The sequence below is a fragment of the Corvus cornix genome, chromosome 4 (genome assembly GCF_000738735.6).
Source record: "Corvus cornix cornix isolate S_Up_H32 chromosome 4, ASM73873v5, whole genome shotgun sequence".
Lineage (NCBI taxonomy): Eukaryota > Metazoa > Chordata > Aves > Passeriformes > Corvidae > Corvus > Corvus cornix.
In genome coordinates this window covers 30,871,460-30,887,021 of record NC_046334.1, presented here as the reverse complement: position 1 = coordinate 30,887,021, position 15,562 = coordinate 30,871,460, and the positions used below count along the sequence as shown (strand labels likewise).

General features: G+C 45.3%; 1 protein-coding gene across 4 annotated transcripts in view; it reads left to right on the top strand.

Moving 5' to 3' along the window:
* The first annotated feature begins 2,594 nt into the window (after positions 1-2,594).
* TET2 (tet methylcytosine dioxygenase 2) overlaps positions 2,595-15,562 on the top strand; it is a 71,690-nt gene continuing 58,722 nt past the window's right edge. For 2 of the 4 annotated variants that reach the window (XM_039550537.1, XM_039550536.1), the window contains exon 1: positions 2,595-2,722. In XM_039550537.1, the coding sequence (XP_039406471.1) occupies positions 2,693-2,722 (30 nt within the window). In that variant the 5' untranslated portion in view covers positions 2,595-2,692. The remainder of the gene's footprint in view (positions 2,723-15,562) is intronic. The other 2 variants (XM_039550535.1, XM_039550534.1) reach the window with 1 other exon arrangement.

Below are 15,562 nucleotides of genomic sequence, written 5' to 3'. Positions count from 1 at the left end.
CTGTGCTCCGGGAGGCAAGACAGTACTGCTGGTTCAGCAGGACTGCTCCTGGGTTTATTGAGCCTGGTGATTACAACAGCCTGTCATTAGGGCAGTAAAGTTTAAAGAGGGAGAGAGTGAGAGAGAGAAAAGAATAGGGAATGTACCACACCTTTGTCAAGAAGCATTTAAAAAATGCACACGTTTCTCACATTCATACGTGCAGGTAACACATGCATGAGTGGTCCCTTATCTTCAGCACAGGAATACAGTCAGAAAACAAAAAGAATCCCAGCTCAGTTTCAAACTCCTGCTTGTGGTTTTTGGGTTGGTGCTTGTTGAGTTTTTTTCTTTCTCTTTTTTTTTTTTTTCTATTTTACCCATCCCATCAGTTACCCACGTTTGCAGCTGCTTGCTCATGCAAAGGGAAGATAGGTCTTTGCTCCGATGCAACAGTCTCCTGCCAAAACCAGCCACCTGCCTTTTGCAGCCACAGAGGGCTCACGGGCACGGGAAGGATCTGAGCCATGCAAAGGATGGTCATCTCTCCCAGCGCAATGCAAATTGCTGGAGAAAAGCACAGAGAGAGAGGCCCTGCCAAACCCTGTCAATGCCGAGTCCTGGTTAGGCAGAACAAGACGGTGCAGAGGATGGAGGTGTCTACAGTGCCGTAAGAGCAGCTCAGGGACCAGACAGCACTTTGAACCCACTGAGAGGCTGAGCATGTTCCTTCCTTGTAATGTCAGCTGGATGTGCCACACCAGGGGAAAAGACAGTCCCAGGCTTTAATAAAACAGGCAAACTTCAAAGAGTTTTAAACACTGATTAAAGGCTGCTGGAAATCAAGCAAGTGTTGTGAAAGCACAAAAAAAAAAAAAAATTAGAAAGGCAAAATTGAGGCAGGCCTTGACCATTTTTTGCTTCATTTACTTTTCCAAAAAGAGAGAGACCTAGGTCTATTTGCATAGCTTTAGGCTGCACGAAATGCTGCAGAAGTCGGCTCTGCAGAAGTAAACACAAACATCTTTGTCAGAAACGCCATGCATTTTCCTACAGAATAGGGCTAGCCAGCCCAGCACCTTTCCAAGGGCTGGGGAGAACGAGCTGCCTTGCAAAGGTACAGATCTGACACTCTGCCACCATCACAGAGCTGTTTTAACAAGTTGTAAGGGCAAACTTATCTCTAGTGTGCTTCTGAAATGTTTCACAGAAATTAAAGTAAAACCAAAACTCAGAGAACAAACTATAATATGAAAAACAAATTATTCAGTGATGACCTGAACTTCCTAGAAATCACTCTGATCTGCATCAAATGCACCGGATTTGTCATCTTGCTGAAGCCCGTTTTCACCAGCTTGCCTTTGCCAGGCAGGGGACAGACGGGGATTCAGCATCTCTTGGGCACCACTGATGAACGCAGCGCTTGTAGACCTTCTCCTGACACCCCCCGGGGTGAAGGACACACCGGAGAGGGGGAGAGGGTCTGGCCGTGAAACTAATGCTCTCCTAAAATCCTCCCTGGCCCCGCACGCGTCCCGGGCAGGCCGGAGGAAAGCAGCCTGAAGGCTGCTCTATTTGGCGCAGCGGGAAGTAGAGGGACCCGCTGGAGGGGAGGCCCTCGGCTTCGTCCGGCGCTCGGGACTCCGCGCGGTGTTTCGGCGGTGTGAAAGCCCACCGCCGGTTCCCAGAGAGGCGATTTTGCATACTTTTACTTCTGCTCCCCGCAGCTGCCCAGCTGGAAGAGCTCCAGCTCCCCGGTGAAAGGTGGCGAGCGGCGCACGGAGGGCATGGCAGCGGGAACCTGTCCGCCGCCGGCGGGGGCTGGCAGGCTCGGGGGGCACCAACCTCCGCTCTCGGGGCTGCGGGGCTGGGAACGGCAGCCGGACCTCCTTCTGCGGCTCCAGCTGTCGCGGGCACAACACGGTTTCTCCTGGGGCAAGCCACGAGCCCATAGTTTGGGAATGGTGCCGCTAGTCCCTCTCGTCACGCACCGAGCCGCGGGGCTGCAGGCGCTCCCGAGCTGGGTGTCCAGCTCATCCCGCGCTGAGCAATCCCTCCCTGGCAGCCCAGTGTCTGCGGGGACAGGGCTTCATTTTGGGGAAGCCTGGAAGCCTGAGGAGATTTTGTCGATCCCCCCCGCCCCCCCCTTTTCTTTCTTGGCTTTTCTTTTACGCTGTCAGCCGGCTACCGAGCACTACCAAGCTGCACCCCCGGGAGAGAACAGCCCGGGGATAGCAGACGGGCTCTCGGGGCCGTGGGAAAGCGCCGCCGGCCCCCGCGGACGGGAGGGATGCGGGACGGGGGGCGTCCCCACGGGGGGTGGCGGGGCTGGCGCTGGAGGGCGATACCCTGCGCCCCGCCGTGTCCCGCGAACCCCCCGGCGAAAGCAGAAGAGGCGGGTGGGGGGACAAGAGGGCGGGGGGGAATCCCCAAAAGGCCGAAAGAGCGTCAGCAGCCGGGAAAAAAGCCCCGCGCGGTCGGGAACAGGGACGGCGCCGGTGACGGTGCTGGGGGCGCCCCCGCGCCGCGCGCTGGGGCGGGCCGGGGGGAGCCGTGCCGCGCGCGCGGGGCGGTGCGCGGGGCGGGCGCCGACGTCAGGGCGCCGCGCGCATATTTGATGCGGGGGCCCGGCCGCGCTCGCCAAGGAGCAGAAGGAAGCAAGATGGCGGCGCTGTAGGAGCGGGGAGCGCGGCGCCCGGGCTGTGCGTGCTGGATGTCGGCGAGGCTGAGGGACACGGCAGAGGTCAGAGCGGGATTCCCGCGCCGGCCGCCTTCTCCGCCCGGCACCACCGGGAGGTGTCGCGGGGCAGCGCAGCGCAGCGCCGCGCCGCCGGGGGTCGGCGAGGAGGGGGCGCCGCCGTGGGTACCCCAACATGGCTGACTGACAGGGCGGCGGGGGCGCCGCAGCCCCCTCCCCGCGGGGCCGGACCCGGGCTTCGCCTCGCCGCCCCTCCCCGCGCCTTTGTCTGCGGACGGGGGACGGCGGCCGGAGGCGCCCCGGCTTTGTGCCGCTCCCCGGCCCGGGCGGACACAAAGGCGGGCGCAGCCCGGGGAGAGGGCAGAGAGGCGGGGGGCTTGCGGGGCTTGGGGAGGGCGAGGGGGGTGGCGAGCGGACCGCGGTGCCGGGGGGCTCGGGAGGGAGAAGTGTGTGCGGGCGAGGCGGGGGCTCGGAGCGAGGCCTCCCTTTTTCTGTGCAATGAGCCACACGCGTGTTTTGCCCGCGTTGCTAAACCTTGCCGTCGGGGCACAATGTGGCCACGGGATGAAAAGGAGAATCACTTTCCCGAGCGTGTTCCCCTAAAATAACGCTTTCGGCGAGGTCAGGCTCGTTCCCCGCCAGATGACAGGCAAGAGCAACAACCTCACCACGCCTGAGTCGGACGCGCGGCAGTGTGCGCTCGCTCGCTCGCATCGCGGCGTGTATCGGCGTTAAATCACCCCCTTAGACACCAGCACTCATTCTCGTGCCCAGAGTTAAAAGGAGGCTTTTCGGCTCGCGGTCTGAGTGTTGGAAATTCAGCAGACTCTTTTCTGCTAAGTAATTTTCCTTTTCGGAGTGAGGTGAAGGGAAAAGTGATGTGGTCTAGCGTGCTTTCATCGAAACGCTGCAACCAAAGATCTCATCACAAGATTTGTTTTCCATGATGAGCGGCATGCGAACGTGCAGGCTTTGAGCAGTGATCGGCAGCTCTGAATATATGTTCAGCATAATTTTATTTTCTTCTCCTTTTCAATGTGAAGTTTAAGAGTTTCAGAGATGATGCGATATACTGTCCCTAGTGAAAGCAGGTCAGTGGGTGTTGTTTGTCGGCTAATGAGGCCGTTCTATTGGCGTGTTAATGGCAGGTTGACTTACTGCAGCAGGGGGTGAGTGCAGTCACACATTCCCTTGTGTATCCGCATGTGTATTCCACTATGGCACTTTCTCTGGAGGCTGTAAAGTGCAAAACAGGACGTGGTTGCCGAAGATACTCAACAGGAAGATGTCAGTGGTCAGTAGTCATGTATAAGGTAGAGTTGCAAGGGGATCTGACTGCTGCTGTAAACTCTCTGAAAAAACGTACCCATCTTGGATTCCACCCCGCAGAAAATGACCATTTGGAACCAATGAAAATAAATCACTGTTGAGCAGTATTTTGTCTCTCTCATGGAAAGTGTAGTATGAACCCTGCCAGTGAAGTCAGAAAACATTTAAATCTAGAAGCCAGGGTGTAGGGAGGAGGGAAAAAAAGGAAGGCAAATATGTGGAAAATAACATTGTTTTGGTCGTGGGACTAAAGTGCTGTTTATGTGAGATGAAGAACTCAAAAGTCATCTTTCAGTGGAAATAGTTGTTTCACTTTGGGAAGTGACATTGAAACAAGACCTTTGTGAATGCATCCAGGGAACCTCAGAAAGTTGTTTTGTGTTGCCCATTCCCAACAAATCTTCAAAAGAAGACAAGGTTGAATGGGAGACACTGAGGCACCTGAATCTACCGAATTATCACTGTTGGTAGTAAGGTTTTTAACGAGAACTTTGGCATTGTGGTGATTCATTGTGGTGATTCATTGTGGTGGCTTTTAGCCAGGAAAACTGGTATTGTTTTGATACAGTGCACATGGTCCTAGACTTTGGCATGTCAGCATTGTTTAAAGAACAAGAAACGTGTGCTTGTTGCAGAGTTATTGAGGAGTTCTTACGATGGACAGATTTCCAAGGTCTCTTGTTGGTACCAGTGCTGCACTGGGTAGCAGAAATAGGAGGTTGTAAATGTTTTGACTTCTGCATGCAGAATTGGGAGAACCTGTAGTTGCTGCTGGAATGGACGTTTCAGCTGCCAAAGTTGGATGGGACTGTTCCTTCTTGCCCCAAGCACTTCAGATGCTGGGCCTGTGTCTTCCACATGATTCCGTTAAATATTAGCAACAGTTAGACAGCCCAAAAGAAAAGGGAAAAAAAAACCCCTCACCATATTTTGGAACAAACCTGCTGCTTGGATGTTAAAAAACATAAAGGTCAGGTTGCATTAATGTTACTGACCCTGGTCAGGGTTACAGGGAGTGCCTCACGCCTAAGTTACTTGCATGGACAGTAGTGTTTTTATCAGAGTGTGCCTAAGCAGTGACTTTAAATCCCTTGTTCCATTTTGTTCCAAGTGGAAGATGTATTTTTTGTTTCTACAGGAGCCAAGTAAGGTCCTTTTTAAAAAGCTGACAATTTGTCAAGGTGGAATTCCTGAAGAGCTGTCAAATTTGGCTTGTCACAGCGAGTGACCCCTCTGCCTCTCTCCCTGGGCTGCCGCACAGTAGCTCTAGGCATGGTAGCAGCATCTGTAAGCCAGCTTCACAACTGGAGCTTGAAAGTGGTAGAACAAAGTTGCCAAGTTTCAAGTAGAGTCAGTGGTTATCTTGGAAACTGCGCTGGAGAACACAACCACAAATTATTTTGGCAAATAATATACAGTATTTATTTAGTCCAGCTCTCTGATTGCTGTTAAGGCAGTCAGCCAGCAGCACTAAGTGTTGTGACATCATTTTGAAAGGCAATGTGCTGGTTCTGAAATGGAGTGGGATGTACTATGATTCATTATTTAAAAAAAAAGCTGTAGTCTGAACAGAGATAAAGCATATGACTGCATCATGGCTGAAAGCCAAAAAGAGAATTGTATGAATCAATCACACTTGCAGCATTATTCCCATCTCTTACTTCATAAGGCAGTGAATACCATCTTACTCATTTAGTGATATTCTGCAGCAGAAATACGCTTTTGAACACTGAACAAATAACTACTAACAAGTTGCCATAGTTCCGGTTGTTACTTTATCATCACTGCTTGCTTACATGTTCAATTTGTATACCTTGTCCCAATAATCCTAGATAATAAAACCTTACAAATGGAAAGTACCGTGAGTAATCATCCTCTCAGTCACCTATTGAAAAGAAATCACTTCTGCCTTACCTTAGGGTAGATAAGTCTGCTTTAAAGAATTATCTATATGTGAGTGTGTGTATATATATGTATATGGAAAATCACCCATTTTGCCAAGGAATTGCTCAGTGGGTGGATGCAGAGATGGTGGGGTTAAGGAATAAAATTCTGAACCTCCAGCATCAGCTGGACTAATCCCAAGGACAGCTGATGACTGACCCAAAAAGGTTGTTTGGATTAAAATACTGGGAATGTGCCCTGCATTACATAGCAGGGAGTAACAGGAGGAAGGTAGAGAAAAACAAGGTTTGAGAAATAGAAAGAACAGCTAACTAATTTCACCCACATATCTCACACTGTTCTTGAAATGAAGAAAAAAAAAAAGTCCTAACTTATAGGTGGATCTACTAGTTTTTCATAGTAAAGGATTTTAAATCTGGGGTCACTTTAAAGACAATTGCCATGCTTTGAAAAACACTTTAACAAATAAAATCATAAAGATTTAGATTCGTGTCTATCTTTTCAAGCAGGCTTGCTCATCTGTGTCAAACACCTTCCAGAACTCTGAATCATCTTAGTAACCTGAACAAAATTCAGGCTGTCTTTAAAAAGCAAAGTTTTCTGTGGAGGTGGGGATTCCAAGTTGGAGTATTATTGCCTTGTAGTATACATATGGCAAGAAATCCCAGAAGGATTATTCTTTCAGATAAATAAAGGCTTGCAGTATCTGACCTAATTTCTTGTGTGTGTGTTTTTCCTCTTACCAAAACAAAAATAATAAATGAAATACAGGAGGCATTTCTGTTGCAGTGTGGAAAGGAATAGGCTTGTTCTATGCTCAAGTTCAGCAAGAAAGGATAACGCAGCATTTTAAGCCTAATCAAGTACAAGTTTTGTTAAACCACAACAGACAGAGTGAGCAAATGAGTGTTTAGATAGCTAAGATAACCAGGAATAGCTCAATAACCAAATACCCCTTGGAAGTGTCTTCCCCAGGTACAGGGCAGTACCATCGGCACTCTGATTAAATACTATGATGCAATTTAGACAATGAAATAATCTTCACATGTTCTACAGCATTACCTCTAACCTCAAATATATTCCACGCATTTTCCCAGCATACGAATATTGGTTTTACCAGGTGTATGCATGGCAGAGGAGAAGTTTCCAGGTTTAAGTTGAATTTTTGCAGCTGTATAAAAGAACATCTTCTGCATTCTTTACTCTACATGAGCTACTCTGTCCCTAAATGTACATTTCAATGACTAACGTTTAAACAACTCTTCTGCCTAATCTCCTTTCCAATAATGCATAAGCAGTCCAAGTTTGTGTTCCAGTGTCCTGGCGTGAGCTACCCTAAGTCACACTGTGTTGGGAAAGGATTTGGCTCCATTGCAGTGAAACCCCAGCTTACCAAGTGGGTAGGTTTAGGTCAGGAGGATGACTCTCCATGTGGTTGCGTGCACGTGGTTTGAGTGTTTACAAACAGTGTCCCAGCATCCTCGGCAGCTGCCTTGACGCAGCCAGTGAGAACAGAGTTCTAGGAATGTCCCTGGTCCTCATGGACAGCGGAGGAGGGGGAAAGGAATAAAAAACTGCACAGTTTTAAGAACACATATCATAGTTTGGGTTTTGGCTGAGCTTTCTGCATCTGTGTTGCATTCTAGACCACTGTGTCCTTTGTCAAATGCCGTTGTTTTTATCCTCTGCGCTTCAGCGCAGTCTGGGCTGTGTTGACGGGTTTGTCTGGAACAGACTGACCCAAAGTATGAGATGGGGGCTAAGGGAATTGTCACAAAGGTTTCAAGTTATTTTTGTGCCCCTCCTCCCCTTTTAAAAATGTATAATTAATTCAAGTCCCAAAAGCTTTTGTGACAAAACAGCTCAGCTCTTTACAATACAAGAATCCTACTGTAAATGGTTATATATTTTTTCCTTAATTAAGCATGATTCACTGCCTGTTAGGATACTAGAACAATTCCCTTTTTAAAGAACAAGAAAGAAATCATGAATCCTACTAACTTTATGAGTAAAATCAAATAGCTGAAAGTCTTTATTACTTAATGAGACATGTTGACACAAAGAGGCGTTGCTGTTACGAAAGCTAATACCACTGCAAGGCAAGTTTTAGACCTGCATTAAATGTAAGAAGCTTGGTGGAAATTTCTGCATTTACCCAACCAAGTGAATAATGGCACCAATCTGTTGCTCAAAAAAAAAAAAAAAGTGTGGGGAGAAGTGGTGGTAATCATTGGGGATGCCTTGCAGCGATGAAAATTTTGTGATTCTGTGAAAATGCACCGTAGCTGGTCAGAAGCACCCAACTGACAACATGTTCCATGTTCTACCCTCTGGACCTAAACCAAACCTGTCAGGCCAGTTCTGGTCTTCAGAAACATTTGAAGCCTATGCCCTGCATGTACTGTAGGACCTTATTATCAGAGGTTCTAATGCTCCTTATCCAGTCCCATGCACATTTTTTCAGACTTTCTTAGCAGTTTTGTAGGAAGCACTCAGAACATTGTGCAAAGCACATCACTTGCTTTACAAAATGAATCCTAAAATCTGTTTTCTCCTCATAGGGAGGAAGCACTTGGTACAAATGCCTCTTCCATATTCTGAATTTGTCTGGATGAGTCATGGTATTCACTGTCATGCAACAGAGTAGGAAGGCTGATCCCAGATCTTGTTATACACATGGCTGCTGCTAGCAGTTGTACGTTCACATTGGTTGCTCCCATTTTATGTTGATGTCTATTACAACACTGTAATTTTGTAATTACACTGGAGTGGTTTCTTGCTCACCTGTCCTGTCATTTTCAGGACAAAATGATTTGTGTCATATCCAGAATCTGGTCCTGTTTCAGTAAGCTCTTTACCACCTTTCATTTTCTTTTCTGGCTTCTTTTTGACCTACAGTTCCCATTACTCTTGCACCAGCTGGGTAGCAGAAGGTAGCAAGCAAGAGTAAGGCATGTGAGAGAATATGTGACAAAGGCATTCCTGAGTTTGCCCTGACTATTTGTTCCTTCTCTTGCCACTTCTACGGTTGTTAGAGAGATCAAAGGGTAAACATTAACCCTGGGCCTGATTCTGGTGGGAGAGTCTTGCCCTCAACTTCAGTGTCCTTTAGTATCTTTCCAGATTTGTCCCTTGGAATAAAAGACAACAACTGTTCATGCAACACTCACCCCCATTTCATGCCCCTGATGCTTTTTTTCATCTTTGTTTAATCTGTTTGTTCTTTCAGTGCTACTTCACTTGTGTTTGAAGTCACATTCTTTGAAGTTATAAAATTTTTATACTTGCCAAAGGACACAAAACTCTTTCAGCTCTTATGTAAGCAAAAAGGAGAAAAGAATGATTGCGTATTTTCTCTTGTGTGCAAGTAGCATTACTCTCCTCACGGTAAAATGAGGAAAAGGAATTGCTGCAGTCAAACAGGAAGGAGTTTCTACCATTTTCCCAAAGTTAAAGACCACAGAAGTAAGGCATTTCCATGAAGCTTCACGTGCATGTACAGCTTAATAAAAGGAATGCCATTTATCCCTTAAAGAGAACATATGAAAGCTGGGAAATACATGGGACTCATCTCTTCCTGGGATATGGAGCAGTGGTGGTATGTGTGTGTACATATTACAGATTTTAACATACTTTCTTTTCAGGTTACCAAATTTTTGTTCCCTCTGCACTCCTTTGCATGCTTTTATATTTCATTTCAAGTTTGTCTGCCCAAAAAGCTCTGAAGTATTACTTAAATGGCAACACTAAAAATCAAAAACATGAAAGCTGAACAACTGGCAAGGGTCAGATTTAGCACTTACTTAATTTTGTATATCTAGTAGACATTTTGGGGGAAGGAAAATGTATGCTAGTGTGTTTCCCATTCCATGCACAGGTAGTTGCAAATGTACACATCACATACCTAGGAGCAAGTGAAAATACAGACCAAATAGGGAAAAACACATTTATAAAGATGAAAAGCGCACAAACCAAAAAAATACAGCCTTTCACTCCTCTGTTGTTTTTATGGTGCTTTCCATACTCTACATGGAACATTTATTTTCCTTAAGTAAGTTTAGAATTGTACTTTTCTGCTTCCCTGTAATCCTTAATGCAGAACAGCTTCTGTAGGTGTGAGAAAGCAGTAAGAAAACCAAGAATTGTGCTGATCTGTTTTCTTTCTTTCTATTATTGTGTGTAGTGCCTGACAAGTGAGAAACCAGACAGGAAAATACAGATTTCTATCTATTTTTCCACTGTGTCTTTGTTGTGAAATTGACAATACATTAAGTATAGGTGGCTTTTTTTTTCCCCCATGTCAGCTGACTTGTGATCCTGCAAACTGCCATTTTCACAAAGCCCTATTCATTTTCCTTGGGCTCAGGAAGCTATACCAGAGACACTTGGAGCAGTGAGGCACCTAGTCAGTCATATACTTTGTAGTACTGGAAAAAAGAAAAAGTTGTTTTGGGGCTATTTTTTTCTTTTTTGAGGGGACAGGAAGAAGAAATGGATGGAAAGACTACAGGTATAGAAGCTAAAATCTAATTTTTACTTAAAAACCTCCAACTTTTCAAAGCAGTTGCAAGTTAACATGTATTTTGCTATAAAACATAAACTCTAGCAGATGAATTAAAAGTTATGCTTCTGGAAGAGTGAGTCTAACTACTCAGAATAGCTGCTTTTTCTTGAAACAACAAGCTGGTTGGAGATACTTCGTTGGACAAGTTGGAGCATGAGTCTAATTCAGGATGGCAACTCTGATGCTTCTAAATATAAGGAGAATGGATAGAGTGAAATTAATTATTGCACATTAGGAGGCACCTCATATCCCAGCCACGAAACAGAATCCCACTGTGCTTTGGGCTATACAAACATAAGCCATTTTTGTTCTGTCTTACCATTTAATTCAGTAAAAGAGGCAGAGAAAAGGGGTCTGGCAGCACACAAGGGGCCAGAATGTTAGTAACTCTTGTTTATAGCAGAGGCAGGCAGCTCCCTTTCAAAAAACTAAATATTTGCAGTAAATAAAGCAAAGCTGCTATTAGTGCCCGCTCTGTGCATGTGTGTGTGTGTGTCAGAGGAGTTCCTAAGCAGCACTGCTGCAGCCTTTTCCCCAGGGTGCTAATGTTAATGAGCAGGCAAAACACGCAAAGAAGGAGAGAAAGGGTATAAAATTAATAAGCAACAACTGAGAACCAAAGCACACAGAGATCATGCAATGTGGTACAAACCCTGCTGGAATCATTCATTTCTGTGCCTTTTTTTTCTTAACCCTAGAAGACCTACAGGAAAGCTGTGGTATAGCTGGGAACTGAACCCATATCTCCTAAACCCCAGTGCTTTACCCATGATACCCTCCTTCCTGCTCATTCAGAAGTTTACTGATCGTTTTCTCTGCTTACTAAGATAACAGAAGTATCAATTTTAAGAAACAGAAACTAGACGCTTTTCACTTTTTTTCAGAATTTGGTTTTCAGTAGCATTTTCTGTTGACTGACAACCTGTTCTGGTTTTGCTGCACAAACTTACGGACCTCTAAATCAGCAGTGCTTACCGAAACAACTCACCAAATTAAAATTAAACAAATCTCAGGGAAAAGGATGGCTTTTTGTTCACTGCTTTGCAGCACTGTTTAAACCCTCCACTCCAAGTGAGAAAGGATGCAGGGAAGAATGTTATCTCGCTTTTACTGGCACTGTAGGTGTCTACATGTACCTCCAAACAAATAATTAAAATAACAATAGTTAAAAGTAGTATGTTTTGTCAGTTAATCACTGTGTGTGAAACAGTTATGACATTTCTATAAGTAGGTACTCTAGTTAACTCCCTTTAATACCCTCAATCCTCCTATTCATTCAGGCAAGATTTCCCACAGTCTGCAAACTGTTCATGTACATCAGCTCCAACCTACCACACAACTCCCATTTGATCTGTTTTATCAATTAAAGGTTTGTCAGGGTCCATGAACCCTCATGTTGACATCATACTTGGTAGCAGAGCTCAACGGAGGGAAAAATACCAAAACAAAACCAATTTTAATTTGTTGTAAGAAATCTCTACTGGAGATGGGATGCACAAACCTGCAGGTAACATTAACTATAGCAGCATTCAAAGCTTTCTGTTCAAGAGTCCCCCTTTATCTCATCACAGGGATTGGAGAGGGTAAGCTTTAATGTCTCTGGCCTTTATGAATTCCTTTGCTGTGGGTCATAGTCACAGCTCAGCCTGCCTGGTTACATAGCGCATTTAACCAAGAGCCTACCCTATTTAACTTCAGAACATTCATGGACTTGTGATACAATCCATGATGAAATGCATTTGGTAATAAAATCCAATAGGTAATTTAGCTTGTGCAGCATCTCTGGATGCTGGCAGACGCAGTTGACTGTGAAGAACAGATGGATTTTTCTCTGCCATGTTTAGAGATACAATAGCACTGCAAACTACTTTGGAAAAAGATGGAGCAGAGCATTTGGACTTGCCTCCCGCAGTTGCTCGTCTCCCCACAGCAGTTTGGAGGTTCAGCCAGCCAAGCCCCACGTGGCTCACATGCACGTGGCCTTGCTGTTTACAAACACCCTCCCAGGTGTCCCCAGGCACCACTGGGTGCCACACTGCAGCTTGTGAGAGCTCCTGTTTTTCACCTACGTTCTTGGCTGCTTGTAGCAGTTGTAGCTAAAGGCAGGTCTGTGATGGCCTGTGGAGCCTGCTAGATTGTTCAGGTTTGCTCATTTTAACATTTAAGCAATATTCAGGCCAGGGGTTTAGAGCAAGGTCGTCCACAGTGAGTCAAAAATAGAAACTTCATTGCTCGATAGCATAGTAGCACTGGAGAGCGCTAGCTAGATATACACACAACAGTGAGGAAGGTACTTTTCTGCTTTCCAGAAACACTACTAGGGAATTGGGTAACATTTACAGTAGGGCAGGATTTCAAAAAGCCTGTGGAAATGAATGGATGCTTTTTTTTTTTTCATTTCCCACTAACAAACCAGGGACCATTTCTTCTCCAGGTTTAAGAGATGGGGCTCAACAAAACACAAGTAGTTCGGAGCAGCTACTCTGTAAAATCAGAGTTGCATTATCACTCAGAGAAGACTGCCTTAGTTCTGCTTTGTTTTAGCAAGCCATTGGTGTACAGTAAGAAAGAGGTTTGAACAGCTGTGTGTTGCAGCATTAAATGGCCTCCCATAGCTAAGGCACAAAAAGACAAAGCCTGTTCCTTTCCAGCTGCTCAGCTAAAATTGTATTGACTTGCTTTTGCTATTGTCCTCACCAGTTCAGAGTTCAAGGACTCATATATCTACCGTACCTTGAGTTCAGATAACAAGATATAACTGCATGGAGGGAAACAAACAGAAAAGTTCCTGTTCTTCAAAGACGAACTCTTTTTCTGTACTTGTTCCCCTGTTTTGTTTCGGGGTGTGCACAGTTTATTTTTCTCCTTTTGTTTTACTCTCCCTCCCTGCACCCCCTCCCGCTCACCCTCTGCTGTGTGCACACCCTCTTCCAGCCCAGCCGCCTCTCTGGCTTGCCTGGCCGAGAAGTGCAGACTCAGCAGGGACTGGTAACACTTTAACTCTTTGTCCTATTCTCAGCTCTCCCAGGAAAGGTCAAAGCAAATGAGACTTACAGCTGCACTTGAAACGGAGGAGAGAGATATTGACCACGGACTGTTCCCCCTCTCGCATGTTTTTTCTTTTTTCTTGAAGCATATAGGGTGTGTGGCAAGGGTGAGATGAAACTTTGCATAGGTTTGGGTGGTTGGATCTGCTTATTTCTCATCAAGAGGAAATGAAAGACTCGTGACTTTTGTTTGTACTGGCCATATCGTGCAATTTCTACTGATAAACAGAAATAATTTAGGAACTACTTCCTCAAATGCCTGAAACGTGGTCTTAATTTCATCAGTGCAAAGCCAGCAAAAAGCTATTACAGACACGAAGTCTCTGTTATGTGTCTTTGAAGTAATTTTGGAAACTTTGGCAATGTGCCCTTATACAGTTTTTTTCCCTAAGAGCCACAGTTTTGCATTGTGTTCTGGGACCATATGGGCTCCAATTTTAGTGACTTAGGGCAGAAAGGAGTTCCATTTTTCTTAAGAACAATTCAGCACTGCCATTTGCTTACACTGATAGACGAACCTGTGGGGCCACCATCAACATTAGCACACGTCCACGTGTGCCATGTACAGGAAAAAGGTTCCCACTTGCCCTTCAAACACCCCGCCGCGGTGTCTCACAGGGCTGCAAGGGGTGTGCGCCAGCCGGGGTGCTGGCGCTGGTTGGCTCAGCGACATCACGCTGGCGCCAAGCTTTACCTCTCGGCTTTGGCACTCCAGGTCATGCTGGTGTCTCGCCACGTGCTTACGCGCACATGGCAGCAGTGTTTACAAACATGACCCCAGAACTCTTACGGGCAGTTATGAAAGAGGCAGCGAGTGCCACATCTCGCGCACCAGACTGACCTAGATCGCCAGCACTGGGAATGAATAGCGAGGCATTCGTACCAATACAGGCTCTGAGAGACGTTCAAAGCTGATGATTTTGCTCCCAAACTGTTTTGAAGTATCATTGCCACCATGAGAGTGTTTTCCACCATAAACTAAAAATAGCTACTATTAACTAGCAGGAGCAGCGGGTAAGTGATTCAGCAACTCAGGGATAGAAGTGACTGTATTCTTCAGCACTCTAAGTCTGTTTCGGCGTTGAACTAACTCAGCACATAAAATTTTCACAACAGGAAGGAAATGCAAAGCTGGCTTACTTCGGCTAAAAGAAAAGAACACTGCATGATCGTGTAGTTCCTGATTGACAGTTCCTTTTTTATTCCTTTATTAACACTTGCACTCAGGCACTAATGAGTGCTTTGTAGTCAGGCTGTGACCATCCATTTAGGAAAAAAATACCTTAGTAGTTTCAAATGAAACACCTCCATCTACAAAATATAAGTATCGCTGTATGACTGATTTGGTTTTTTTGACATGGGCCTTAAGAAAAAAAAGCATAGCCGAAACTCTGTTTCAGCAAACCAAGCACTGAATGCTCAACTGTCAAATGTCCATGTTCTATCTTCACACGTATATTTTTTACAGTATGGGTCTACTGAAAAAAAGAAAGCATCCCTTCCTCACCCTTGAAGCTTTTCAAAGAAGTTTGTATTGTATGCCAAAGTACTCCAAAGCAGTTTGCTTTCTAGAAGTTAGCAGTTTATAGTAAAGAGGAGTACGCAGTCCAAGAATTAGTTTTGGACATATTCTAGCATTCTTGAAGTTGTCTCAGAAATACAAGTATGTGGAGGAAGACAGGTACTATAACTGTGAGTGATTGCTTAAGATAATTAAAGTTTTCTTGAAAAAGCTGCTAAATGAGCAAAAATAACCCATACTTAAAAATTACTTCCAGTTTTCACTTTTGGAATTGAAGAATTTAATCTCAGCTTTGCAAAAGCCTCCTAAATGATGAAAAATTCTTTTTCCCCTCCCAAATAGAAAGTTTGACTGTTCAGAAGTAGATGAGATGGTAGAAAGATGTTAGTTCCATTTTGTATTAGTTATTGTAATACATTTCAGTGTTTGTAAATATCATAATGATAAAGCCTGTAGGAAAGACACACTATGGGCCTCTCTACACCTCTTCTGCAATACAGTTCAATCCCTCTACTGAA